Raw genomic sequence first — 27,982 nt, 5'->3', positions numbered from 1 at the left:
ACTAATGTGAACGCATACTTTTCATCCATTCTTAATTAACAGCAAGTTGCTGGCAATGGCCTATTGGGGCTGCTACTCTGACCATAGAGGAATAAATACATTTCCTGAAAACACAGGTGCCCCCAAGCAAGCAAGCAAGCACGCACGCGCATGCACAGACAGAGACAGAGACAGGACCGTGACACCCATGAGAGAGACAGAGAGTTGCACAATGCATGCTAAAAGATTGGCACGTTAACAAGGCTGGCTATGAAAGCATAATTATGCTGTTCGCTGCTATACTATACAAGATTTGGTCATGCAAAGCATTCCGCTGGCATCCATAATTACAACCAAGCGATTGCAAAATACTAATTAAGTTCCTTCTACAAAGATAGTATTCACACGTCAGTTTGTTTGTTTTTGTTCCCACGGATCAGGAGGAGGTGATAAATACTGTACCCCCCTGGAGGCGTGTTTGACTCTGAAATTCGCCATGAGGGCAACATGATCGGATGACCATAGAGGTGAAGGCAGTAATCGCTTCTCCAAACTATCATAATCAAGAAGTTTCAACAGCCCGTCAACCTTCAACCTATTTTCTGTACAAAAAATACCACAGGTATCAGTTTGCTTTTCACTATTGGACCAAAATTATTGGCCATCATAGCGTAATACGTACAAAATTTGTCATTCACCTAACTATACCCAGAAAGAGAAAAATTTTCATAATCTAAATGCCAAGTGACTTGGACAAATATATAACTGATGCTGATAAGTCAAGTTAGCACAGTTAATATTTGTTCCCTAAGACTTGACCGCCAACTACTGAACTATGAAGGATAGCAAGAAAGTATTATTACTTTGAAAGAATTCCATTGTGCAGGCAAAGTAAAAAGTACCTCTTTCTAAAGACAACCGCTGACAAACTTTAGTGAAGCAACTACTATATAACTTACTTGAGTACAAAATATAGTCCAACGTTCCAGTTAAACTTGGTTTGAAGCAGGTGAAAAGAGGCTCCATTGCTTGATAATCCATTTTTTCCTTCTGGTGTTGCCCAACTTCATTTGAATCAAGTAAATGTGCATATGCGCAGGCCTAGAAGAGGAACCTTACTGCATTACAGGGCTAGAAAGTAACACTCAGGAGGAAAACAAAAATTTGGAGGTGCTAATAGTTGTAATTTAGAAGCAGCAAAGGGCCTGCCATCTTTCAAGATCAAAACGAGAGAACCAATTGTCTTTAAAAGTGAACCATTGGAGGAAACTCAACAGCCACAACATTGTCTACTGAACACATTATCAATTACTTCAACAAATAGCTGTAATAGTGATAAGAAGGATATGACAACTGTCAGCAGAATCCATAGATTTCAAGCCAATTGCCAGCAGGGAAAGTGCTCTTTATACCCGACAGAACACTATAAAGAATACAAGCAACAAAAACTGAAGACGTACAAGGATGAAGGATTCAACCTTCTAAAACCATGAGAAAAGACCCTATTCTAAACTCATGGAGAAAAAAAAAAGAAAAAAGAAAAGAAACACCATCTACACGGATCTCTTCACATGATACTGGCTTAATGGAACTTTCACCTTTGGAGCATTAAACAATAATTTTCTTCATCAGTTAAAAAGTAGGGAGAGGAACTTATAAAGCTAAATCACACTACACAAGATGGATCAATGGGAAAATTTGCCTCTTATATCAACATAGGACTAACATAAAAGACATCTCCAAAGATAAGGTCGACAAGCCAGCTTTAATAAACATGCCTCTCAAGCAACAAAAGCCAAATAAAAAGAGCCCACTTACCAGATGCATCGAGTGGCTAAGTTTCAGATGTTTATGTATTCCCAGAGGGTCTCTGAATTTCTCACTAAAACATCCAACTTCGCCATTTATGAGGAAGCGATGAGGATCACTGCAGCATCAGATGGCAAAAAGATATAAGAACTAATCTAGTCAATGTAATGGAAATTCAACATCTGTTGTTTTACTTCTCTACATTGATGAGAAATAACAAGAATTAACTTTTAACAAAACTAGTAGACGTTGCATTGAACACAACAATCATTCACATGTTTTGATATCTGAAGGAAGTATTTAAGATAGTGAAATGTGGCTTAGTCACTTTACTAGAATTAATGAATGATACTACATAGAGAACCCGATATACAGACTTTTCCGCAACTTGTAATGGGACCCTTAAATGTCAACTTGTCAATTTCCATGTGCATAAACAAAACTATAATGAATCTCATATACTAAACTTAAACCCTGAATCAATCATTATGATCATGGGCAATCTAAACCAGAAGAAGTTCATGGCAGCAGTGCAACCCTTATAAATGAATTGTCTGTAAGGTCTTACCATCTTAAGTTTTTATATAAGGTGGAAGTTCAATATCCACCCATGATATACTGCATTATGAACTTTTGTCAAGCAAGACATATTATGGAATATCAAGTTTGTCTCCCAGTACTAACCAAAACATCACCAACAATCTTCCCACAAGTAGGCATATCTTTTTAGTCCAATGTATAGGACAAAACAAAACAAAACATATTTAAAAAAAAAAAAAAAAAAGAATAGGACAATTTTGAATCAGTAAACTAGAAATGGAATCACAAAACATGGTCTGCATCAGTCTAAAGATAATTTGCATTAGTTCCCTAGGACATCCTCAAGCATTGAGTGGCAATTTTGTACATGACATGATGATTCAGGCACCAGAACAAGTGAACAGGTTATAAACCAAACCAGAACAGATAGTTTAAGGAGTGTTACTTCTTTATGACGTGCTCATGCAGATCTGTAATTGACTGGCTGGCCCTCTAGAAATTTCAGGTTGCCCTATTAATCCACAAACCCAAGACAATACCCATTTAACATCCGAGTTATATTGATATAATTAAATTCCTTCATTGTAAAATAGAAAAGTTCATGCAAAAAGCATCATTTGATCAAGTTCTTGCGTGTTTTATGTGTAGAAAAAAATTGAAGTAAATGTTGTAAATAAGTAAGTTACATCAAACACGTATTAAGGTCAAAATTATCTCTAAGGAACCAATCGGTTAAGCAGATCTGGCAAATAAATTTTTTGTAGTAGAAGTTAAAAAGGCCTTACACATTCATTGCATCAACTCACCCAGTCAATAAACAGGTCAAGGCACACTAGAACGCAACAGCACCGATACACCCATTTACGCTACTATCCCCAACTACTAAGCAACATATAGCCGTCAAACTAAAAACAGTGATGTAAGATTTAAACCATACCATATGTAGGAAAATCCATGCATTTTGAACGACCTAGCAATCATATTTTCCTATTCTCAAATCTTGTCCAGAATGACCTAGCTGTTTACATGAAATTAAGTTTGACTTGGAGTATAAGAAGGAAATTAAGGAGAGAAGTATCTAACAGTTATATCCTTTTCCATTCATAAATTATGTCTACATCAATAGAGACTTCAAATAGGGGAAGCAAACCAAAATGCAAGTCACATCACAGATAAAGGACAAACCTTCCAGGAAGAGAATTCATGTCACCGCAAATCAAAATAGGAATGCCTGAAGAATCAATCTTTTCAAGTCCCCTGATGAGATTGACAACCTGATATCGTAACAAATAGGTTTAAGCTGCTGTTTGAGTGGCAACTACAGGAACAAATGGTTGACTACATACTTGGAATAGTCTCACATCAGAAGCATCCAAACCACGGTGGATATGAGTATTTGCCTACAGAAAAATCAATAGTCATGTCAGCTCATTGACCTGTTTGCAATAAGGACAACACCAAGAATAAAAGTCACAATACTTGTTTGAGTTTGAACAGCGACAGTACCACACAAATTGTAGACCTAGCAGCATCCGGAGAACGTCCATTGTCCTTTTCCTCCAGTATCACAACAAGTGCAACATTGTCCTAACACATTAAAAGCATAACAATAAACCTCTGAATATTGAAAAACTTTGTTGCCAGTGTAGTGTAAATGAGCCACTCACCTTCATAAGGCGAAAAAGACCATTATTTCTTTTATCAGGTTCAAGAACTTCAATTACAGGCAGTGCCATTTTGTCATACTCTACCTAAGATGCACATGGCTACTAAGATTAAGATTCATTTAGAGCAATCACCAAACCACAAGACAAATGAAGTAGCCTTTTTCACCTCATATTTAATAACTATCTTGAAGCGGTCATGGCGGAAAAATGTTGCACACCCATCAATTACATATTCATTGGCACTATACACCTGCAAGAGACTAGAATTTTCATTTTCATATAAATTTGATGGTAGACAATGTGCTCTTTGAGATGGCATGTATCAGGTTCAAAAATGCAGTCATGGATTGCTGCTGCTTTGCATTTATTAGCAGATACTAGGGGTGGGATGCGCGTTACGTCATCCTATGACTGTTGCAATTGCCATGACAGAACATGTGTGGCCCATGCAAGTGTAAAACAAAATCCTTTCACAGCAACCTCAACCAGTATGATAGGTTAATTTGGCAGCAATAGAATGCCATATTTGTGTTAAGTTGCATATAGAGCTGTCCAAAAAAATCTTTGAAGTTTCTCGTTCACTTTTGATTTCATGGGTTCGAATTTCACTATGTTACCTCAAAAGAAGTTTCAGTACATCAAAATTTTCCATCAAGTCCCTTTAGTTTTTAAAGTTCATAATTTTCTTTTGTCATGACAATGAAAAAAATTTATTGAGAAGGTTTTATATTTTGTTATAAATAAGTTATACAAATAGCACAAACATCTGGATTCTATTAAGTTTGATGGATCCCTATGTGGATTTAATCCAATAGATTTATCATTTAAGTGAACTCGGATCACTATTAGTTCAATCACTATCCAGTTCTACCAATTTCAATCCGAATCCACCAGTCTACAGCCCAAAGGCAGTCTACTAAATGCCTAATGTATTAATTACATATATGCTAATATACATCTAATATAGTAGACCATAATCAGCTCTCCTTGATTAGTGCAATTAGTAGACTAGATCCCATAAGCAGCTGTTCTTGTCTTTTGCTAGCAGATCAGATCTCATAATCAGTTGCTGCCCATGACTTCCATAAGCAGCTGTTCTTGACTTTTACTTTTGCTAGCAGGCTGTCCTTGACTTCCATAAGCAGCTGTTCTTGACTTTTGCATTTAGTAGACGAAGTCAAGGACAGCCTGCTAGCAAAAGTAAAAGTCAAGAACAGCTGCTTATGGAAGTCATGGGCAGCAACTGATTATGAGATCTGATCTGCTAGCAAAAGACAAGAACAGCTGCTTATGGGATCTAGTCTACTAAATGCAAAAGTCAAGAACAGCTGCTTATGGAAGTCATGGGCAGCAACTGATTATGAGATCTGATCTGCTAGCAAAAGACAAGAACAGCTGCTTATGGGATCTAGTCTACTAATTGCACTCATGGTCTACTATATTAGATGTATATTAGCATATATGTAATTAATACATTAGGGAGGTAGATATTCTGACGGAGGAGAGAAGGTACAGAGTTTTTCTATTTAAATGGAAAAGATGCACAAAAGAGGCATTCGGTCTTTGATCTAGAAAACTTGTCATGGTATCAGAGCCAGTTATTTGAATTTCTCAGCCTTTCCAAACTTTCTGAGTTGTTATCCTTCTTGGGTTGATTATTTTGATCAATCATTTGGTTTCAAGATATCCTTTTGGGTCAATCATATTGTGGTTGGCAGCTTTTCTTGTAATTCAGATCTTTGTTTTTTTTGAAAGAATGTCTATGGAAAACTCTTTGGGAAAAATACATACGGAATCTTTGTCCATCAAGTTCACTGGAAAAAATTATGCGGCATGGGAATTTCAATTTAGGATGTTTCTAAAAGGCAAAGAGCTTTGGAGTCATATTGACGGGTCTTCTACAGCACCTAGAGATGGAAAGGAAATTAGTCAATGGGAGGCAAAGGATGCTAGAATTATTTCTTGGATTCTAGCATCTATTGAAGCTCATATGGTGAACAATTTACGCTCCTTTAATACAGCAAAGGAGATGTGGGATCATTTGAAGCGTGTATATCATCAAGATAATACAGCAAGAAGATTTCAGCTTGAATTGGAAATTAGTACATGTAGCCAAGGTAATCTCTCTATTGAGCAGTATTATTCTGGATTTCTTAATTTATGGAGTGAATACTCTGGTATAATCTATTCTAAGGTACCAAGCGAAGCCTTAGCCGGTATTCAAGCGGTTCACGAAGATAGTAAGCGTGACCAGTTTCTAATGAAACTGAGGCCTGAATTTGAGGCGATTAGAGCTGGATTGTTAAATAGAAACCCAGTTCCTTCTTTAGACGTATGTCTTGGTGACTTGTTGCGAGAAGAACAGAGAATGGCTACACAAACTATCATAGGTACATCAAAGGAGATATCTGAAGTTGTCAATATTGCCTATGCTGCTCAAGGGAAGAATCGCGGAAAGGGACAAGTACAGTGCTATAGTTGCAAGGAACTTGGGCATATTGCACGCAATTGTGGAAAGAAATTTTGCAATTATTGTAAGCAAACTGGACACATTATCAAGGACTGTCCTACACGCCCTGAGAATCGAAGAGTCCAAGCCTTTCAAGGTGCTGTCCAAGACTCTAACACTATTGGTTCTACATCCACAGCCACAACACTTACTCCAGAAATGGTTCAACAAATGATTCTTTCAGCATTTTCTACTCTTGGACTTCAAGGTCAAGGTAAAATTGTTTCTACTCCTTGGTTAGTTGATTCTGGAGCATCAAATCATATGACTGGTTCATCTGCATCACTACATAATCTACGGCAATATACTGGTACACAAAATATTCAGATTGCTAACGGCAGTAATCTTCCAATTACAGCCATTGGTGATATTGGACCTTCTTTTCGTCATGTATTTGTCTCTCCAGGGTTGTCTACTAGTTTGATTTCTGTTGGTCAGATGGTGGATAATAACTGTGATGTACGGTTCTCTCGTGATGGTTGTCTTGTGCAGGACCAGGTGTCGGGGAAGGTGATCGCGAAGGGGCCTAAAGTGGGCAGACTATTTCCTTTGCAATTTTCAGTTCCAAGTAGTTTGTCTTTGGCTTCTATGGTTGTTGACAATAAAGTTGAAGTATGGCATCAACGATTGGGTCATCCAAATAATGTCATTTTATCTCATTTAATAAAGCATGATTTTCTGGGGAGCAAGGATCAGTGTTTTAATCATAAATTGTCTTTTGATTGTTCTACTTGTAGACTAGGGAAAAGTAAAATATTACCTTTTCCTAGTCATGGTGGTCATGCTAATACAAGTTTTGAGATCATTCATAGTGATGTTTGGGGTATTACTCCTGTTGTTTCACATGCACAATATAAATATTTTGTGACATTCATTGATGACTATAGTCGTTTCACATGGGTATATTTTTTGCGTACTAAAGCTGAAGTATTTGCTGTTTTTAAGAAATTTGTAGCTTATGTAGAAACACAATTTTCTACTTGCATTAAAGTTTTACACTCTGACAATGGCGGGGAATATATGTCACATGCCTTTCAAGCATTTTTGCAACAGAGAGGTATTTTATCTCAACGATCATGTCCTTATACCCCTCAACAGAATGGGGTGGCTGAACGTAAGCATCGCCATTTGTTGGATATGGTACGAACCTTACTCTTGCAGTCTTCGGTTCCATCTAAATTTTGGGTGGAAGCTTTATCCACTGCAGTTTATTTAATCAATCGTCTACCTTCTCAACAATTGAATTTTGATTCTCCTTATTATCGTCTTTTTGGTGTACATCCTGATTATGGCAATCTACACACATTCGGATGTGTTTGCTTTGTTCACTTACCTCCTCATGAGCGTCACAAACTTACAGCTCAATCTGTAAAATGTGCTTTCATGGGTTATAGTACAACTCATAAAGGATTTTTGTGTTATGATGCTATTGCTAATCATCTACACATTTCTAGAAATGTGATTTTCTTTGAAAATGAGCACTACTTTCCATACCATGGTTCCTCGTCTGAAGGTGTTGTTCTTCCTAACTTTGATGATATTGCTCCACCAGTTGATCGATTTAAACCTGGGATTGTTTATCAGAGACGACAGGCTTCTTCATCACAACCTCTTCTTGACACTAATCCAGTCCTTGCTCCAACCACTCTTCGAAGGTCCCTACGTCTTAGTCGTCCGCCTGATCGGTATGGTTTTTCTGCCACTATAACTGACACTACAGTTCCTACATCCTATTTACAGGCAGCTAAACAAGCATGTTGGGTGAAAGCTATGAATGAGGAACTTCAAGCTCTTCAGGAGAATCATACTTGGGATCTTGTTCCTTGTCCCGATGGTGTTAAACCCATTGGTTGTAAATGGGTATTTTCTGTTAAATTGAGATCTGATGGCTCACTTGAAAGGTATAAGGCACGATTAGTAGCTCTTGGTAATCGGCAAAAGTATGGAGTACATTATGAGGAGACCTTTGCTCCTGTGGCAAAGATGACAACAGTTAGACTTGTTCTAGCTATTGCTGCTTCTACAGGCTGGTCATTGCGACAGATGGATGTAAAGAATGCCTTTTTACATGGCGATCTTCAAGAAGATATTTATATGACTCCACCATCAGGGTTATTTTTTACATCTTCTTCTGATGTTTGTAAGCTAAAACGTTCACTCTATGGCTTAAAACAAGCTCCACGGGCTTGGTTTGATAAGTTCCGTTCTACCCTTATTAGCTTCTCATTTGTTCAGAGCCAGTATGACTCCTCTTTGTTTCTTCGCAAGACTGATAAGGGACTGGTTTTACTTCTGGTTTATGTTGATGATATTGTTATCACAGGAAATGACTCTGCATTAATCTCTCAACTTCAAGAGCATCTTCAACGTTCTTTTCATATGAAAGATTTAGGTCCTCTACAATATTTTTTGGGCCTAGAAGTGCACTCTACCTCAGTTGGTATTTTCTTACATCAACATAAATACATCCAGGAATTAATTGCTTTGGCAGGTCTTCAAGATGGTCGGTCTGTTGATACTCCCTTGGAAGTAAATGTTAAATATCGCCGTGATGAGGGTGATTTTCTCTCAGATCCCTCTCTCTATCGGCAATTGGTGGGAAGTCTTAACTATTTAACTATTACTCGGCCTGATATTTCATTTGCTGTTCAACAAGTTAGTCAATTTATGCAGACGCCTAGGCATCTCCATCTAGCTGCTGTTCGTCGCATTATTCGCTATTTACTAGGCACTTCCTCTCGTGGTCTTTTCTTCTCCAAAAATTCTCCTATTCATTTGGTAGCCTATAGCGACGCTGACTGGGCAGGGTGTTCAGATACTAGACGATCAATTACTGGTTGGTGCATGTTTCTTGGAAATTCTCTTATTTCTTGGAAAAGCAAAAAGCAAGATAGGGTGTCTAAATCCTCTACTGAGTCAGAGTATCGTGCTATGTCCTCTGGATGTTCTGAGATCATTTGGCTTCGAGGCCTCTTAGGTGAGCTTGGGTTTCCCCAACTTGCACCTACTCCCCTTCATGCCGATAATACTAGCGCTATTCACATTGCTGCTAATCCTGTATTCCATGAGCGTACAAAACATATTGAAGTTGATTGTCACTCTATCCGTGAAGCATATGATGATCATGTTATTTCTCTTCCTCATATTACCACTGATCTCCAAACTGCTGATATATTTACTAAAGCTCTCTCCCGTCATAGACACAATTTTCTGGTTGACAAATTGATGCTTTTTGATCCACCAGCATCAATTTGAGGGGGGATATCAAGGGCAGTAGTTGGGATCTGGTCTACTAAATGCAAAAGTCAAGAACAGCTGCTTATGGAAGTCAAGGACAGCCTGCTAGCAAAAGTAAAAGTCAAGAACAGCTGCTTATGGAAGTCATGGGCAGCAACTGATTATGAGATCTGATCTGCTAGCAAAAGACAAGAACAGCTGCTTATGGGATCTAGTCTACTAATTGCACTCATGGTCTACTATATTAGATGTATATTAGCATATATGTAATTAATACATTAGGGAGGTAGATATTCTGACGGAGGAGAGAAGGTACAGAGTTTTTCTATTTAAATGGAAAAGATGCACAAAAGAGGCATTCGGTCTTTGATCTAGAAAACTTGTCAGATATTAGATTTTTTCAGGTGAGTTGATATACATGGTTGAAGGGACTAAGTAGAGACTTCATGCTAGCTTTAGATAATCCTACCACTTTGCAGATTTTAAGAGCTATATTTTCCAAAGAAAAGGAATTCATCCATTTTCAGAAGTAAGTATTTGTGGAAGCACACCTCCTTGGTTTTCCTCTTATAAATAGCTGAATAACCCAATTTTGCAAATTCAGGTTCAAAGAAATTCTTAAAATGATCACTCTGCACCTGCTTGATCCACAAGAAAAGTAGCAAAGAGAAAAATGTTAAGAAGAAGATCAGAAATTTCCTTATCCAAATTCAATATGCACAGAGAGAGAAGCAAGAATTACCTCCTGAAGACAAAGGATATCGGCATCATAAGAAAGGATCTCATTGAGCAAATTACGCCGACGATATTCCCATGTAAGTGCCCAGTTAGGGCAGTGAGTATATGCACCACTTACGGTATATAGGTCAGCTAGGATATTATAAGATAATACCCTGAAACTTTCTTCTTTGAAAGGTGTGGCAATACACTTGGGATTTCTAAATTTTCTGAGGGAGCAAAATATGATCATATGGCGAGGATATGGACGAGGTAATCTAATGACAGGAGTGGTAACAAAGACATTAATCGACATTTTGATGCCCATGTCATCTATGGCAACAGAGACCAGCCTTAGGCTGGAGTCAATATCGTCCTCTGAAGGTGTATAGGTTCTTGAAGAACCTACTTGAATCCAAGTTTTCCCCTCTCCCTTGACAATTTTTAAATCCTCAGAGTTCAGCAAACCATGCTTTTCTTGATTCAATCCACCACCATATACAGTCATACTACTATCTCTAGAAGCATGATCTTGGAAAGCTACATAGTCCTGCAATTCAATGAAACAAATTTTACATCAACAAGATATATATATATATACATTTTTTTTTTTTTTGGTTTCGGGAATGCTCATAAGTATAAAGCCAGTATAAGAAAGAACTGCCAACCTCGACACATTTAGGCAAAGTAGAAAGCTCTCTGTACCTATAGAATAATTTACAAATGTTAGTTTTCAGGGGGGTTCTGCCAGCAACCTGGAATGCCAAACCAAAAGGAAACAACAAAATTACGAGTATAAAGGGGCAAGAATGAACATGAGATGAAGAAACAAACCTGATGGACAACTTTTGAGCAATCAATCTTCTGGCGATAAAAGAAACAAGCAAGAAATTTAACCAACAAAAGAATGTGGACAAAATAAGGAAAAGTAAAATCCTAGAATTTTTTAGGTTTTTAACATGTGAAAAGCACAATAAATATAACTCTACAAGGGTACTCTACAATTGTCTCCACCAAATAATATCAATCTCTTTGGCAGGAAAAAGGTAGAAGAGATTACCACTAAGACATGTTTTCATATTCAAATTAAGTCTTATTTACCCATACTTTCAATGCAAAAAAATCCAATAACTGTAAATCTGCACAATGAAACACATCTTTTAAGTGCTAAGCCTTCTTATTTATGTATTCTCTTTTAGTCAATTTACCAAATCATTCATAAAAAAAACATAGATTCGTCACTTAACTTTCAAAATGCTTTTGAGACTTTTGTAATTATTTGCAGAAAAACAACTCCAAATGGGTCCTATTATATATACTTCTTCTAGATTCTACCATCCTAATGTCATATTCAAGAACTTCTGAGAAGTGGTAGCTTGTGTCACTTATGATCAGTTTCCACGAGCAACAGAACTTCATGTCTTGCAATGTTCAGGCAGCATTCTTATTCAAAGAAATTTCAGGACATATATAAGGAGCTTTTTTTCCTTTTTTTTTTTGGGTTGGGGGGGCTAGGGGAGCAAAGCAGGTGCTTTTCAAAAGTTCATGGCTGGCAACAAAGAGCCAAAGTAATCAGCATAATCATCGACACATCATGAACCAATTTTATGAAAGCAATTAACTGATGCTTTGAAAAAAGGATGACAAGACACCTAGAAAGAATATTTGAACCAAATACGTGACACTAAGCAGACAATGTTTCCATGTGCTTTTATCTGGTCTGCCATTGCCCAAAACACCTAAGCCCTCGGTTAAGCCTGTGAAAGACTATAAAGAAAGGTTCTTTGGTGTTATGTCTAACTGCTGTATCAAACAGGGCACCTTTGGCGCGGCCAATTTGAGCTGCTCATCAGGAGGACTCTCAAAAGGTGAAGTTTTTGCACTTTCCACTGCTAAAGATGGATAGTCTCTATTGGCAATAAAGGTTCCAATAGATTCCTGGTGATGGAGAAAATATAATAGCTCTTGCTTGGGAACTATAGCCCACTCATGATGCAAGAAAACACAATTGCTAACAGCTCTTGGTGAGATCTATAGTTCCTGATATAGGCAATTTGCCCTCTTGAATTGTCACTATTGGAAATCATTCAATTCTGCATACTCTTTGGATGCTCTGGTGACATATGGAAGTCGATATCTCTCCCATAGGCCAATATTCAACATGTCACTGAGCCAAATTTCTTCATGTTTGCAAGTTGTCCTATTCTGCTCCTCATTAAATGCACTTCTCATTACTTGTCTAAATTAATGGCAGAAAATGCTATATTACGCCATTTCTGCTGGACTTTGACAAAATCCGGCACCTGAGAAACTATACTTGGCACATTTAAGACCACAATCCCTAGTGTACAGGGATATAATACAGAGCATCTTTTGCAATTAAAGTCCCAAAATAGCCTTGAAGACTAAAACTTGGATTATTATGAACTCTAACACTAGGCAGTGATCATCTTATCCACCCATCATCCAACCAAAAACTCCCCAATTGACTACCTCCCTTCTCGCAGCATATCACAATTCTGACACACATAAAATCATGGAAAATGGACAATTTGCTTATGATGATTTGAGGATTGGGTAAAGCTCAAGAGTCATGATTAATTTAATATAACTTAGCATAATTAGTACACATGACCAATTGGCCATTAGATAAAGCTCAAAATTGATTGACAAGAGTTGTCACAGCATTCATAAAATCTTCCAGCAACCAAAGGAAAAAAAAAAGACTAAAAGCAGCATAAACTAAGAAGAACAAAATAAAGAGAACAAACCAAGCAAACTGGAGGGCATAGTTGGGAGGGGACACGTAAGAGCCTTTGTAATTGACACGGACCCATGGATTCAGCTCAATGCCGGCGACAGGTGTGTCCGACGGGAACCGGACTTGCACTTCCCACTCCAACCCCATGATCAATTTCTTGCTGATCTTTTAGTGACCCTCCTTGTTTGCTATTAAAACCCACAAAAGATTCTTACAATTTGGATGAATAGGCATGAAAACAAGTGAACTGAACTGCAATATCAGCAGAATTGGGCTGGAATCTTATACTCTTTCTACATGGATAATGAATAAAGGTGGGAAGGGTGATTCGTGTGTTCACACCATTTGTTTTTTTTCCTATAATCAATGCTTATCCCAAGTGAAAAGTAAAGAGCCATTGTCCCTTGTTTTCTTGTGAGACGGTTTTCATTTTCTTGCGGGATTTTGGTATGGAGTAGAGGGGAAAGGGGGAGAAGCGGTGGGGAAGACAGGGCGGCCATAGAGGTTGGGTGCTGTCTGACGCTGCATTTTTGTTGACAAATGTTTGACATGTAGATTGACTGGAAGTTAGAAAAGTCGATGAACCAGTGAAGGGCATTTCTGCAAATTTCTAGTACAGTGTTTTTTTTTTTGCCCCCGGTCTAGGAAAGTGGGGCCTTATTGCTATTAGCTGAAAGATTGGGGTTTCAGTTGAATGTAATTATAATACGAGAGCAAAACGAAATCCGAATTTTTGGTTACAACTTTTTCTATTTCAAAACCAAAACTAATTTTTCTGAGTAATATCTTCTCATTTTTTATACATAAAAATCAAAGTTCCTACAAAATGCTATTAAATGAGGCCCGTGCAAGAGCCCTACCTGGGCAGCTCGTTTGGTCACGGAAGCTTCTCAGCGACCGTTGTCCATCTCCCCCATCAGGGATCGAGTCCCAGAGTAACGTGCCCGAGGGGAAGGGGCCTCTCCTTTCGGGCCGGAGGATTAGTCGAGTCCGGTTTACCCGATGGCCCGGATACCCCCTCCGTCCCCAAAAAAAAAAAAAAAAGAGGCCCATGTAAGTAATTTATGTTAATCTTGGACCAGGGGCAACCGTTTCTGAAGATTATGTGCATTTTACACATGGCGTAACTCTGTTTGCACATGGTGTAACTTATTTTCAACAACGTGTAATTCTAGAACAAAATTTTGTTCGTCCCACACATATTGTTAAAAACGAAGTACAAAGTGAAATTTGGACCGTATAATTTTTTTGAATCAAATCTTGGCCGTGAACTGTCAGGAACGGTTGCTTCCTGCCCCCTCTTCCGTTAATCTTTGATCACTATTTTGGACAAGACGTAACATGGCTAGGCATATATAATGGCTATAGTCTGGGTTGGATCCCTTTGATCCAGATACAAACCCATTAAATTTAATTAGGCATAGACCCAAATTCAAACCTTTATAGATCTGAAAAAATAAATCCAAATCCAGACCCTCCTGAATTTGGGTATCCAATGAATATCATTTGTATTTTTGTAAACACACTAAAATAAAAATATATTAAAAATATATAGATTTCAATAAAAATATAAACACCATCCAATTTTTTTTCAAATAATAAAATTAATATTCAAGAAGTTGAATGCGATATTATGAACTCAAAAAAATAACTACTACAGACTGCTTTTATTTATTTTTAAAATTTCAACTGTATCTACATCAAATCTTTCATTTATTTGCCTTTACCTTTTTCCCCTTTTTCTAAAAAAGTTTGTACTAATTACAATAACAACTAGAATTAGGTTGAAAAAAGAAAAAAAATCATGAAATTTTACTGTATTCGATCTAATAACCATAGAAAATTAGAATATTTTATAAATTTATTAATATATATCATTTAATTATATATACATGCGGATGAATAGGATCGAGTATGAGTTTGGATTTAGATATGGATCATAGAAAATCAAACCCTATTCAGATTCGTAATTCTTTTACAGAGTTTGGGTCTAAGTAGAGCCTAAATTTGAAAAATTAAATCAAAGCCCTACTCAAATACATTGGATTTGGATTGGATCTGAATAAGATCTGATCTATTGACACATCTAAACATGGCCTACAATTATCAAGGAATATTAGCGTGTTTTATGTTTTTAACTATTGAGTCTAAAATTTGTAAATGGCTTTGAATACCAAGTGAAGTAGTATTACTAAATCATAAATTATCATAAAGACCATTCTGCCTTTTTTTTTTTGTATAAACTATTCTCCTTGTTTTTATTGCCACCCGTTGCAGATATAAGAGATTGTTTCAACAATTTATCCCGTATGTTTTCCAAAAACAAAAACAAACAATTAAAAGATAAGAGAGATTTCAATAAATATTCACTATCAAAACTTTACAATCACTTTTTTTACTTCACATGTATCGCATACTTAAAAAGTGCTATAGTAATTTTCTCACAAAAACTCTTGAAAAACTGCAATTCAAACATTGCACATTGGATCTTCAATGTCACTTTTTCGGTGGCAATTCAGTGTCACTTCCATATTTATATCAAATGTCATGTTTATTTAATTTATCATATATTATTTATTTAAATTTCTTCTACTCTCATGTGATAAATGGAATTAGCACTGAATTTGGCAACAAGTAGTGGCACAGAAATCCCAATTGTAGCCAATGGAGGTTGATGTAACTCTAGTTATCATTATGCAATTTCTTAGGCTTTTCTTAGGGGAAAAAGTGTTCAACTCAACTCATTTGCACAATTTTGACGCAGCCAGCCAATAACTAAACTTTGATTCAATTAAACTTGAGCGCTTGATATGTACTAAGCATTTTTTATCAAAAAAAAAAAGGGTTTTTGGGCAAAAATAAAAATAGAGTTTTTTTTTTTTTTGTCAACTTCAAGAAACCTACTATTGACTTTACAAACCTAAGTCCACGGTACACCTCAAAAGCCATGGTCAAAAATAAAAATAGAGTTGAGTGAGCATTTTATATTCAATTGAGCTTTGACTAGAGACTTAAAGTAGTGATCAAAGGTCAAAACCGCTGAAGGATCCAGCACTCGTATAATAGTAACAAGTTTTACACAGTCTGGAGCCAGTACTTATCTTGCCTCGCTGAATTTGAAAATCAATCAAAAAGATTTAGCAGAATCCAGAGACCAGAAACAGAGAGACTGAGATGGCTACGAAACTTGGAACATCTATGGAGGAGGTGGAAATCAATAATGATATCGGAGGAGAGAATCAATCTCGAAACATCAAATTAGAAGTCGCAATTCGATGCGCCAAATCCGCCATGCTGCTCTCTTCTCTCAAACGACATCATTCCTCCCACAGTTCCACCACACTCACCAATGTGCGTTTCTGTGTGTGCTCTGCTTGTTTCACGTAATTACAGTGTTCTCTACTTAATAATATTATGTAAGCATGAGGAGTTTTAATTAAATTTTCAGGATGACGAAAAAGTGGAGGAGCTGAAGAAAGAGCTGGTAAAGGCCAGAGTGAAGAATAAGAAGATGAGAACCTGCAGCTTTTACGAGCTTTGTCTCCAGATCGCGCTCTTGTTCTCTCTCTGGACTCTGTGTTTGTTGATCGCCTTCAATTTTCTCCATCAGTTCGCAAATAATTCTCCGCCATAAACGATCGACTGCGTCTAATTGTTTGTAACAGTCATGGATTTTAGATTCTGGAACTCTGTAAACAGGAAGGCGGTAGTAATCTGTATTGATTGAATTTCAGTAGAAGCTTTGAGTTTACTTGTAGTTGAAGTAGAATATCTATCTCAATTGATAGTTATCACAAATAACGGGATTTTGTTTGTTTTGATCTGATTTCGGTGGGATAATTCATTCAGAATACAACCAGCGTTCATCTCGGCTTTGTTCTCATGTTTCTTGGAGACCAAGTTTTGCACTCAGTTGATGATTTTACCTGACTAATTTCAGCGTTTCTCAATTGGAAACTTTTCCTTTTCCTTTTCTTTTCTTTTTTTTTCTCATTTTTGCTTCTCTACAGTGGAGAAGATTAGATTATTATGGAGATGAATAATGTTGCAAGTTATTCATCAAAGCCTGCTCCTCTAGTTTTGTTTTATTCTCGTCTGTTTCCGATCCTAATGGTCTGCCTTAAACAAGAGTTTTACCACCAATTCCTCCTTTATTTCTTTGGCATCTGATTTCATGATTGGATATTTCATCTTCTGGAGAAATTGTTAAATTGTAGCGAAGTTGGACGTCAATTTCCATAGTTGTACGCTTTCTACATTAGAAAATTTTGGTAGGCGTAGAACTTAGAAGTATTTTAATTCGAAAGAATATTTGTAATTCGTCACATAACCTCTTCCACAAAAAATCTAGATGCATAGGGGAATGCAATATTGGCCATACATCTTTAACAAGAGCTCCGTGTTATTGTTGCAACATGGTTGGAGAAACTAACGAATTTGGGTAAAGATAAAGCTGTGACACCTGCAACGATTTCTTTTCACCTCAAGTTTCCATTTGTACAATGACCCTGTATAACAGCAGGTTGCGGCTAAAATGAGCAGCCTACTCGTCCAGATACATGCCTCCACTATATACAATCAAACTTCCAGATAAGAGTTCTGGAGCCACGAAAACAGGCAATTTCGCATTTCAGACACATGCAAACGTTTAATTCTTGTTTATCAATGAAGGAACATTATTACAGTTGCAATGTACAATTTTTGTGTGCTTAAATGTCTAGAATTAATAAGTTTCATCCTCCATTTGCAAAGCCTTCTATTGCATGATACAGTTCCTGCCAAAATCCAGATGCAACAGCGATTTGATACTACAAACAACTTAACTAAGAGAAACAGCTCCTTAGCAGCATCAAGAACAACTGAACATTCAGTAGTCATCCCAGACTGCAGATTTACCAAAATGATCTCATAGCATTATACCTGATCAATATTGAACAAGCTAAACGTTTAAAAAAGTTTCCTCGTCTAATGTAGCTCAGGACATAGAAAACAATGCATGTAATAAATTATATTGTCTCTCTTATAGAAATAATCAGTGGGTAGAAGCAACCTTTTTTGTAGACAAATCCTTTTTTTTTTTTTTTTTTTGCACTGGCTTCTTCACAGTCGACCCAAACACTTCATACTTAATAAAAAGGAAAATGTTTAACAATCAAAAGCTCTGTCCTATTCCATTTCCAGTAGCAAAAAAATTAAAAATAATTGTCTAGTTTATGGAGTAAATCTTGCACCTGAGTACATGAACTATTAACCCAATGCAGGAAAGGTCAACTGCACATTAATTAAAGTACTGCAATTCAAATAGAACTAACATGAAACGGGGATACCTCTAATCAAATGCATAGGGATCATCTGCATAAGGATTCAGAGATCCTTCTGAAAACAGATCACCTATATTAGATGACTTTGTATGAACTTGTCCCTTTGTTCCCTATCGTGAAATTCCAATCACAAATGTCAGCGCACATAACATAAAATTATATGTGACCGTAATCACAAGGCATCTTGTAGTACACAGAGACAACCTTCATCCCATACAGTTAAATTTCTCCTTGTTTCTACTTTACCTTGCTCAGGTTAACCAATTGCTCTGTTTCATTGCATTAATCTATTAGTAATCACAACTTAATCCTAAATGATATGAATAAGAGTAACACCATTTCAAGGTAAGAGAATTTCGTGAGCACAATTATTGTTTGTCTGGTACATCCCATTCATCAAAAATAGGCAAAAATACTACTTCTTGTTGGGTGAGACATGAATGACACTCCACAAAAGATCAAAAGCTAAAACAACCAGCATGATGACACTGAGAAGGAAAATTTATCCTAGTTCATTGTTTAATTACCTTAGTAACAGCTCTAGGTGTAACAGCTTTTGGTGTCTCTAGCTTTTTATGTCTGCTTGGGTCCTGTAGTAATAGAGACAATTACACATAACCAAGAAATATACACATAAAGAATCGTTCCCCTGCAACAATGCATACTGATCAGAAATCAAAATTACATACCGCAAACATTACAGTACTTTTGGTTTTCCTTTTTTTTGTAATTGTTCTTCCATTTGCTGTTTCGACTTCATATTCATGATGAGTGACCTGCTTAAGCAAGGAAAGGAGGTTAGACAAGTGGGTACAAAGAGTTGGACTGAATTTTCTACGAATACAAAGAGCTGATCAATGATATTCAGAAGCATGAACTGAATTTTCCATGTCTTTCTTGAGATATAGATAAAATTGACGAAAAAGAAAAAAAAGGAGAGCGAGGGATAGGAAAACTGATACGGGTCATGGATTTCTCTTTCATTGTAAAAATATAGACTGGCAGGCTTCCTTTTTTTTTTTATTAGTGCTCACTTCCCTGCTCTTTTTACCTTCAAAGTTAAAGGTTCCTAGCTTTCTAATTGATTAAATATTTGAGAGAACACCTTAGCATACTACCGTTTATTTTCATGATACACAGCTAGAGGCACACCTTCCTACTATGCTTGGGAAGACTCATGACACTTCCTGTATTCCCCTTCTCCGCTTTTCTTAGCAAGTTGGACACAGGTGTTTGAGTTGCTGTCAGATAAGGTGAATCCTGCAGAGACATTAATAGGTTTAAGAATGCAATTTGCTGTAAGCAGTATAGACAAAGGACTACAATTTTGCACTCTGTATATCACCGTTTGTTCAACTTCTCGTCTCCCAGCAGTATGATGACCTCTTTTGTCATTTTCAGAATTTCTCATCTTGGTGGATGAAACAGAGTAGTTCTGTAAAGTTGAATTCTTCCAAACAGTTATTATGATAAATGCACAATAATTCACGCAGATGGAAAACTAAAAGAAAAGCATAAGAAAGAAATAATGATTCAATGCTTAAAATTTCACTCTGTTGCGGGAAATATGAGATGATTCCCCATAATTTAAAATGAAATGATGTGAAAATTCGGAAGTACAAATATGCATTATTATAGTGAACATTTGCAAGTACGACAGTAACAGATTCATTTCTCTCTGCTGGAATGAAAGAGAGGAGAATTAGGAAGCACACTTTCAGCTTTGATCTATGAGAAAAATGGAACCATCTCTGAAACTAGCACAGTTTTTAATAGAGTTATCATGTTATGAGTAATAAAGTAGAAAGATCGTGGGGGATATAGTCCAGCATTCATTTTGAAAATTAGTTGATCCATATCATACCTAGAGAAACAAGAGTTTTTATTACTACCGATTACACATCACTAGAACAACCTTCACATTTTAAGTATTTTGTAAGAATGTTTCCAAATGGCCCAAAGTATGAAGATCCTAAACCCTTTTGAAGTGAAACCATCCAGGAGAAATGCATATCTTGCAAAATACCTAACACCAGGATGTGCCAAACCAGAAAACAAACTCATTTCTGCTCTTCTAATCACTAGAGGAGGAAGGAGAGAGGTAAGAACTATGGAAGAGAGAATATACTTTTTTGAGTGGCCCAATTGAACTTAATGCATAAACTTATTTACCTTTTTTGAGTTCACTTCTTGGTCATCTTGTGGATTGTCAGCCATTACTTTCCACTGTAATTGCAGTAAAGCCCTCTGCCTCTCTTCCTGAAGCACAGATTATTGCATGAAAATATTGCAGAATGTCTAATATACAAGCAATAAGGACATACTTTAGACTTCTGAATATCCAACTCCTCTTGTAATCTTCTGCACTCATCTTCATGCTCACACTTCAAAGCTCTTAACTGGATTTCATGTTCATTCCGCATTGATGTTGTTTTCTACAAAATGTCACACATATTTGAAACAAAATGACAAAAGATGCAAATTTCCAATGCTTTTCTGAACAAATTTGCAATGCTTGCTCTATGAATTTGATGGCATATACCTCTCTCAATTCCTTTTCAGCTTGAAGCTGGACCTGCTTAATCTCTTCAGAATGGTTGGACATAAGAAGTAATTCCTTTTTATCATGCTCTTGTTGAATGCGACTAATCTACAAAATCCATCAACTGAAGTTAACCCAGATTCATTCTCAAAACAATGTGTACTATCATCGTGTTACTGTATAAACAATTTTTGCAGTGAAACTCTACCTTAGAGACCTAACAGAAGCTTTAAATAAGCTCAACAAACCAAAAATGAAATAAAGAAACAAATAAAGAAAAATACTAAAAATGGAAAAGGAATGCTTCTTGTGATAACACACTTCAAATTGGTAAATCCCCCAGATTGACTATGGTAGTAAATATTTTTAAAGATCAACGTCTGCACATACCAAAGCAGCATGTTCCTCCTGTATCCGCAGCAAGTACTGTCTTGATTCCTCTTTGTATTCTTCAAGCTTCTGCTGACAGTTTCTGTCCATCTCTCCAATAACTTTGTCAGCCTGAAATGGGCAAAGAGGCAAGAATGTTGATGTCCAACAAAAGATTGTTTTGGAAAAGAATACAAAATAGCATACCTTTTCTTTCTCAATACTAGCACTTTCCAACTTCTCCACCTCGTACTTCCTCCTGATATCATTAATGGCCTGATCCAAGCCCCAAATTGATTGAAGAGAATTAGATTAAGTTCAGAAAACACAAAGAAAACAATTTTGCAAAATCATAAAAACTTTGTAATGGAAGATTTGACCTGATCATTTTTCTGCGATATTTCCTTCAAATGCCTTGACAGTTCTAACTGTTTACTTTCTAACATCTGATCATATTGCTTCTTAGCTTCAGAAAGTTTAGTTTCAGCATCACTTAGTGATTCCTCAGTCTGTGACATGCCACCAGAAAACCATATTGATAGGCAAAACTGTTCAAAAAAACAGCAATATAGTGAATAAATTTGACTATCTAGTTGTGGAACCTTTGCTTTCTGATCTTCCAAGTGTTTCTCTCTGTCTTTGAGTTCCAAAACAAGTCTATCGATCTCCTTCTGTGTATCATTAAGCTGAATCACTTGCTTCTCCAGTGAATCTATATGTTGATCACGATTCTCCATCTCCTTTCTCAAAAGATCAATCTCATCTTGTTTTTTGGTTATATCTGATTGTAGCTCATCAATGTAACGTTTGTTTTCAATTTCCAGCTCAGAAATTTTCAACATGAAATCTTGCTGCAATGAAGTAAACATTGGATTAAGGTCAGTATAAGAAGCAGCCACATGGCACAAAGTATTTGCTCACAGGTATTCACCAATTTTTCATCAGATGTTCTGGAATTTTCTGATAAGGTTCCAATATCATCCTGCAATTTGGCAATCAGCACTTCCATTTCGTTCTTCTTTGATTTGAGCGTCTCTAATTCAGATTCTAACCTACGAACTGTCTCTTCTGCTAAACGACATTCTTCTGCATGCTGTACCATTGCATATTCTTGCTCTTTCTGAAGTTCAATGACTTTATTGCTCAATTCCTGATTAACCAACTGTAGAGCATTTTTCTCCTCTGTAACAGACATTGACTGATCTTGGAGTTTGCCAAACTTCTTTTGAGCGTGATTAGCAGCAAGGTGTTTTTCATCTTGAAGGAGCTTAAAGCAAGATTCAAATAAAGAAGTGAGCTGAACAACCTTTTCTGAGAAGGACACACTTTGACTTTCCAGTTCAGCGAGCTTCAATGTAAGTAAATTAACAAAGTTTTCAAGGGTCTTTATCTCCTGAAGTGCATATTCTAATTTGCCAGCAAGCTTTTTGTTGATAGACACAAGATTATCCTTTTCTTTCTCTAGTTCCTCCTTCGAGTTGTTCAAACTGTGTAGGTCATCTTCTTTTACTTTCAAATCAAGATCCAATTTTTCCAGCTTGGAATTCAAACTCTCCATAGCCAACCCATTAGTTGCAACAGTTTCTTCCAAGTTTTTTATCACAGCATCTGCTTGAAGGAAAGAAAAAGTAGATCATATGAAGCTGGAAGTATTCTCTATATCCAAATTGATGGGCCAAAACAGAAGGAAACTCTTTAAATCAGTATGTTGGATATGGCATTGCAGTGAGCACTCAGCATAGTTTCCCAGCCAATGTAATGCAAGCACACAAGTACAAGCTAAGGTGATTAAATTTTAATTAAAGATGCGAAAAATTGAAACTTTCCATGAAAGAAAGACCATTTAAAAGATGGCCAAGTTAATACCTATGTTAACTACAGCATCAACACTTCCATTCTTACTGAAATAAGAGTTATAAACAACACAAACTTCATATATGCTTCATCCAACTCTCGTTTGCATTACCACATAAATCTCCTGCTTCTGATTTATGAATAGATCAAAGTTCACAGGTCGTGAAACAAAACATATGTCAGAGTATGGTGAATCTTCATACTGAAATGAGATTGCTTTTATTGCAAGAGAAATCAGATCAAACAATTTTATCCCTTATGTACAGCCCCGGCAGGCTGACGAAAACTGAAATGCCTCAAAGAGCTGACCTTTATAGGGAAGCAGTATCTTGTAAATAGAACAAAATTATGCTACATTTCCTCTTCTAAGTTAAATATGCAACAGTAGTGCAAACAAAAGGCAAAATTACAGAAAAGAAAGCAATAATAACTTTCTACAAAGTGATAAGTGATGATTCACATGCAGTCCAGTCCCTTTATTACATTCCAATCAGCTTGAAATTTCTAGAATTGGCTTTCTTATCATCCAGAAAAACCAAAAAGGAAGGAAACTTAAAAATGGAAATTTCCTAGTTGGTTGATGGAGCTACTCTTTATTAACATGATTTTGTTAAGTAGAAGAAATAAGGAAGAACCTCACAAGAGGTAATTCCCTTTTTGAGTTCTAATAAAAACTCCTTAAAGGAACAATCTGTAGCCTGGCATTAATAATTACCCTGACATATAATGAGTTCAGTTAAGTAGTAAATTTAAAGCAACAATAAGAAAATGACTATCTTGACATTAATGATTTCCCAGACAGAAGTAGGCGTATCCTTCTTTAAAATGTTCCAAATACATATCCATCTCCCCAATTACTACAAGCTCATCTTATTTCTCTTGAGACATGAAAAAGAAATGCATGGAAACCTAATCATAACTTTCTACACCTAAACACATTCTGAGTTCCTAGTTGCTTGAATCTGAAGAATTTCCTCACAGCATCAAATGACTGCTGAATTTTTACATCTGTATAGCATTCAGAACAAAGTATTTCTTTTAGGTTATCTGAGACCAATTGTCATTCCAGAATCTGCTAATGAAACAGTAGATATTGCAAGATCATAGAGCCATACAGGTTAGCAGTATCAAAAGCCCAATACCTGACTAAAAATGTTTACCTTTTTCCTCAATAAGAAAGGCCACTCCTTTGAGTTCAGAATTCAAAGAGTTCTCCACTGACTCTTTCTCGGTGTGGAGGTCCCTCAACTCCTTTTCACCTTGAAGTAAAGGTCACAAGAAGGTCACAAACATGTAATGCATCAGCACATAACTCATGGTGGCATTTTGCGTTTTTCTTTTGTCATGAAGGATGAGCCTTAAAGGGCTGAAGACTCATAATGTAGAAAGTAATGCAACTCACGAGTTCTAACAGCTTCCTCTGAAGATTCCAACCTCAAGGAAAGAGACTTCATTTGCTCATGCAAATTATCAAGAGCTACTGATGATGCAGATAGTTTGTCTTCAAAATATACCTTGTCTTCCTCAGCTGTCAAAGGATGTCTAATATAAATACAACAAAGACAATTCCCAAAAAAAGTAGATAAGACTCATCAATATAAAAAGTATACATACCATCCTGCACTTGAGCAGCTAAATGTTGTAAAGTCTCAGTGAGCTGATCACACAAAGTCTTTGTTGAAGAGAATTTTGACTCTAGCCCTTTCCAGAGTTTCTCATCTTATTTTTGCTTTACTTTTAGCTTAGCATTTTCATTAAATGCATTCTGTAATTTCTCTTCCAGAATATGAATATGCTCTGTCAATTTCTTCAGTTTTGCATTCTGCATTATCACATTCACAATATTTTTAGTCCTCAAAATATAGCAACATATTTCAAGACAATGACTACCTTTCATGGAATTTGTGTTTTATCATTCTATATACATACTTCGGATGAACAATTTGTGTGTCCACAAGCATATATGCTTCTTTCTATTCTCATATATCTATGAACTAGAATGGCAGACAAAATATACAAGTATTCATTCAAATATGCAAAGATATAGACATATACAGGCACACGTATGTCTCTTTACACATGCAATTCACAATCATATTGGACAGAATGAGAGTCCATGGTAGTACCGCCAGGTCGAGATCAGTTTTCGCAGAGGCTTGTTCCTTTACCAGTTTCTCTATACAAAAACAAATATGAAAAATAAGAAAGAAAATTAGCAAAATTACTTGAGAATTTCCAAAATTCTCAACAAAGAAGTAGAATTTTAGGGAAAATACCTGCAGTAAGCTTTAAATTTGCGAAACTGCCTAAAGAAACAGAATCCGAAGACGCACGCGAGGAGATCGACAGTGTCTTCGCACCTCCCGAAGCAGATCCTGCCAGCGACTTGAAATGATCGAAGCTTTTCAAGCTTGATAAACCTAAAAGCTTACTCATTTTCTCCAGTTCGAGCAAAAATCAGAAGGAAAATAGCTAAACTTCAAATTCCAAAGTTTCGATCGGTTAAAATTCCGAAATGCAGAATGAAACCTTAAAATTCGGTTTTTGGCCAGATTCTTCTCTTGAGCTTAAGCAGTGAAGACAAAAATTGAGAGAATGTCGAAGGAACCCTAGAATTTCAGAGACGGAGTGTGTGAACTGAAAGGTGTGAGAGTGAAGAGTCGGTGAGTTCGAAATGAATTGAGGCGCGAAGAAACAGAGTATTTATAGAGAGAGTAAGCAGGCGGTTATTCGAGCTATAATCAGCTGTACATGACTCCATAGATTACCACCCGACTCGCGGGAATTGGTCATCAAAACATGCAATGGGTTATAAGCTGCCAACATAGTCCCTCATATCTGAGTTTTGTAAGCCTTCAGTCCCTTACTTTCGGAATAATGTATTTTGGTCCCCTATATTTGAGGTTTTGTATTATTTAGTAAGTTTAAATTGATGAGTTTAGTCTCTATGCACATAAAAAAATGCAGCATATCTATGGCAAAACACAAATTTGAACACATTTTCACATGAATTGACTAAAGTAAAAATGTGAAAACATTATCTTATGATTATATGTGTAAAGTCATAAATCACTCATACAACTTTCTGTGGATGTCGATTGAAGATAAAATTGAAGCAAGGCAACTGCCAAAGTTATGTGCTACTAATTCTAACAAAATATCAAAGTATCCAAAAAATCAAGAATAATTTATGAAGTTCCTAAAATTCACCCAAATATGTTAAAACCTAGAAAATAATGGGTTAGTACAGTAACTCCTTAAATTTTTACCCTAGTTGTAGTTTGCAATTAACTATAAGGCACATTAGTTAAATGAAAACTTTTATGAAGCAAATTGTAAACCTAAGTGTTCTTATAGAAAAGCTATCTACACAACTACCAAATTAAGTATAATAAAATTAGAGTTAATCTTATATACACTAATACAGTATATACTATCACGATTGAAAAATTATACGTATGTAAAATTTAGATTGTAAATTTAACTTTATATTAGTTATTAGACATCTAATGATAATAGTGTACTGTTAATGTATAAAAAATTAATTTATAAAATTAACTAGTATTTTTTTTTTGTCAATGATCAACCCCTATTCCTACTTCTATTCTAATTTATATTAGCAGAGTATCCAATCAAGTCAAGGGATGCACTAGTACAGTGGTACGTGTGTATTTTTTACCTCAAACAAAAGGGAAGAATGGAAATGGGAAAAGGGTAAAAGTTAAAAACAATAAGGAAGGAGTACAGAAATGAAAAAGTTTTGTTTGAGGTTGACAAATAAAACAAAAATCCAAGTAAGATACATCTTTTGAATCATTAATACTTATCCATAGATTGCATACAAAAATAAAGAGATGGCCTTTAAAAAAATGTATCACATGTTACAATTTTTAATTGGGTGACATTTAAAATTTTTGTCACATATAGTTTCTAATAGCGTAAAATGAAAACTCTTAAACATATTGTAACATCATATATTGCATGTAAAATTAAAGAGGTGGCCTTTAAAAAATTTGCCACGCGTCTCAATTTTTAATTAGGTGGCATTTAAATATTCTCTCACGTGTCTCATATATTGCAATATCATGATATCATGCAAAAGTAAAGAGGTGGCATTTGAAAATCTGTCACGTGTCTCAATTTTAATTAGGGTGTGTTTAAAAAATTTTGTCATGTTTCTTTTTTTTTGTAATAGTACAAAATGAAATTGCTTACACGTGTATTGAAATAATTTATATGGACTTAAAACCTTTAACAAAAACCACTGTCATTTTGAATTAGGTGCATGCATGTATAATTAATATGACATTAAAATCTTAACAAAAGCAATTGCCATTTTGAATAGGTGCAATGTAAGCATTGTTTTAAAGTGTACATCAACAATTTTTTTGGTTTACATGATTAGAATGACAAAAATATAAGTTGCTTAGATTTTACATATGAAAAATCAAGGTTAATCACAATAGGAGGAGAGATGGGTTGAATGATATCAGGGGAGGGAGTGTAAGTGAGAGATCCGAGTTCGAGACCTCTCATTTACACTTAAAAACAAAAAGGTTAATCACAATAAACCTTCCTCATATTTATACAACTATTTCACTAAAAATTTTATTCTTTTTCATTTAACTCCTTGTGATACACAAATGTTGCTATCCTTTATATTATTTTTCATTTTTT

At 36.0% G+C, this 27,982-nt stretch overlaps 2 protein-coding genes and 1 long non-coding RNA gene across 7 annotated transcripts; 1 reads left to right on the top strand and 2 right to left on the bottom strand.

The window, feature by feature from the left end:
- Nucleotides 1-204: 204 nt before the first annotated feature.
- LOC113713829 (carbon catabolite repressor protein 4 homolog 1-like) lies at nucleotides 205-13,773 on the bottom strand. Of its 5 annotated transcripts, XM_027237620.2 has the most exons (12): nucleotides 13,230-13,772; nucleotides 11,127-11,163; nucleotides 10,484-11,008; nucleotides 10,293-10,379; nucleotides 4,162-4,245; nucleotides 3,996-4,079; nucleotides 3,835-3,915; nucleotides 3,675-3,728; nucleotides 3,514-3,602; nucleotides 1,798-1,906; nucleotides 939-1,080; nucleotides 205-581 (listed from the first exon to the last, which is right to left on the bottom strand). In XM_027237620.2, the coding sequence occupies exons 1-12, from the start codon at nucleotides 13,364-13,366 to the stop codon at nucleotides 388-390; spliced, it is 1,623 nt and encodes a 540-aa protein (XP_027093421.1). In that variant the 5' UTR covers nucleotides 13,367-13,772; the 3' UTR covers nucleotides 205-387. The 5 variants fall into 5 exon arrangements, with proteins under 5 accessions (XP_027093421.1, XP_027093422.1, XP_071925873.1 ...); XM_027237621.2 differs by lacking the exon at nucleotides 10,293-10,379; XM_072069772.1 differs by lacking the exon at nucleotides 3,996-4,079 and having other exon boundaries at nucleotides 13,230-13,771.
- A 2,475-nt stretch (nucleotides 13,774-16,248) lies between these two features.
- Nucleotides 16,249-17,106, top strand: LOC113713716 (uncharacterized). The gene is made up of 2 exons (XR_011822593.1): nucleotides 16,249-16,570; nucleotides 16,668-17,106. It is a non-coding gene; the product is annotated as an uncharacterized lncRNA (long non-coding RNA).
- Nucleotides 17,107-17,816: 710 nt separating this feature from the next.
- On the bottom strand, nucleotides 17,817-26,098 carry LOC113714340 (synaptonemal complex protein 1-like). The gene is made up of 19 exons (XM_027238142.2): nucleotides 25,582-26,098; nucleotides 25,432-25,481; nucleotides 24,920-25,127; nucleotides 24,708-24,833; nucleotides 24,466-24,564; nucleotides 22,383-23,059; nucleotides 22,054-22,302; nucleotides 21,832-21,960; nucleotides 21,659-21,727; nucleotides 21,473-21,583; nucleotides 21,083-21,190; nucleotides 20,865-20,975; nucleotides 20,713-20,799; nucleotides 19,886-19,975; nucleotides 19,693-19,800; nucleotides 19,230-19,316; nucleotides 19,068-19,130; nucleotides 18,547-18,650; nucleotides 17,817-18,344 (listed from the first exon to the last, which is right to left on the bottom strand). The coding sequence occupies exons 4-18, from the start codon at nucleotides 24,757-24,759 to the stop codon at nucleotides 18,549-18,551; spliced, it is 2,142 nt and encodes a 713-aa protein (XP_027093943.2). The 5' UTR covers nucleotides 24,760-24,833; nucleotides 24,920-25,127; nucleotides 25,432-25,481; nucleotides 25,582-26,098; the 3' UTR covers nucleotides 17,817-18,344; nucleotides 18,547-18,548.
- Between the last annotated feature and the right edge of the window lie 1,884 nt (nucleotides 26,099-27,982).

The sequence above is a fragment of the Coffea arabica genome, chromosome 10c (genome assembly GCF_036785885.1).
Source record: "Coffea arabica cultivar ET-39 chromosome 10c, Coffea Arabica ET-39 HiFi, whole genome shotgun sequence".
NCBI classification, from domain to species: domain Eukaryota; kingdom Viridiplantae; phylum Streptophyta; class Magnoliopsida; order Gentianales; family Rubiaceae; genus Coffea; species Coffea arabica.
This window is presented reverse-complemented; position numbering and strand designations above follow the sequence as displayed.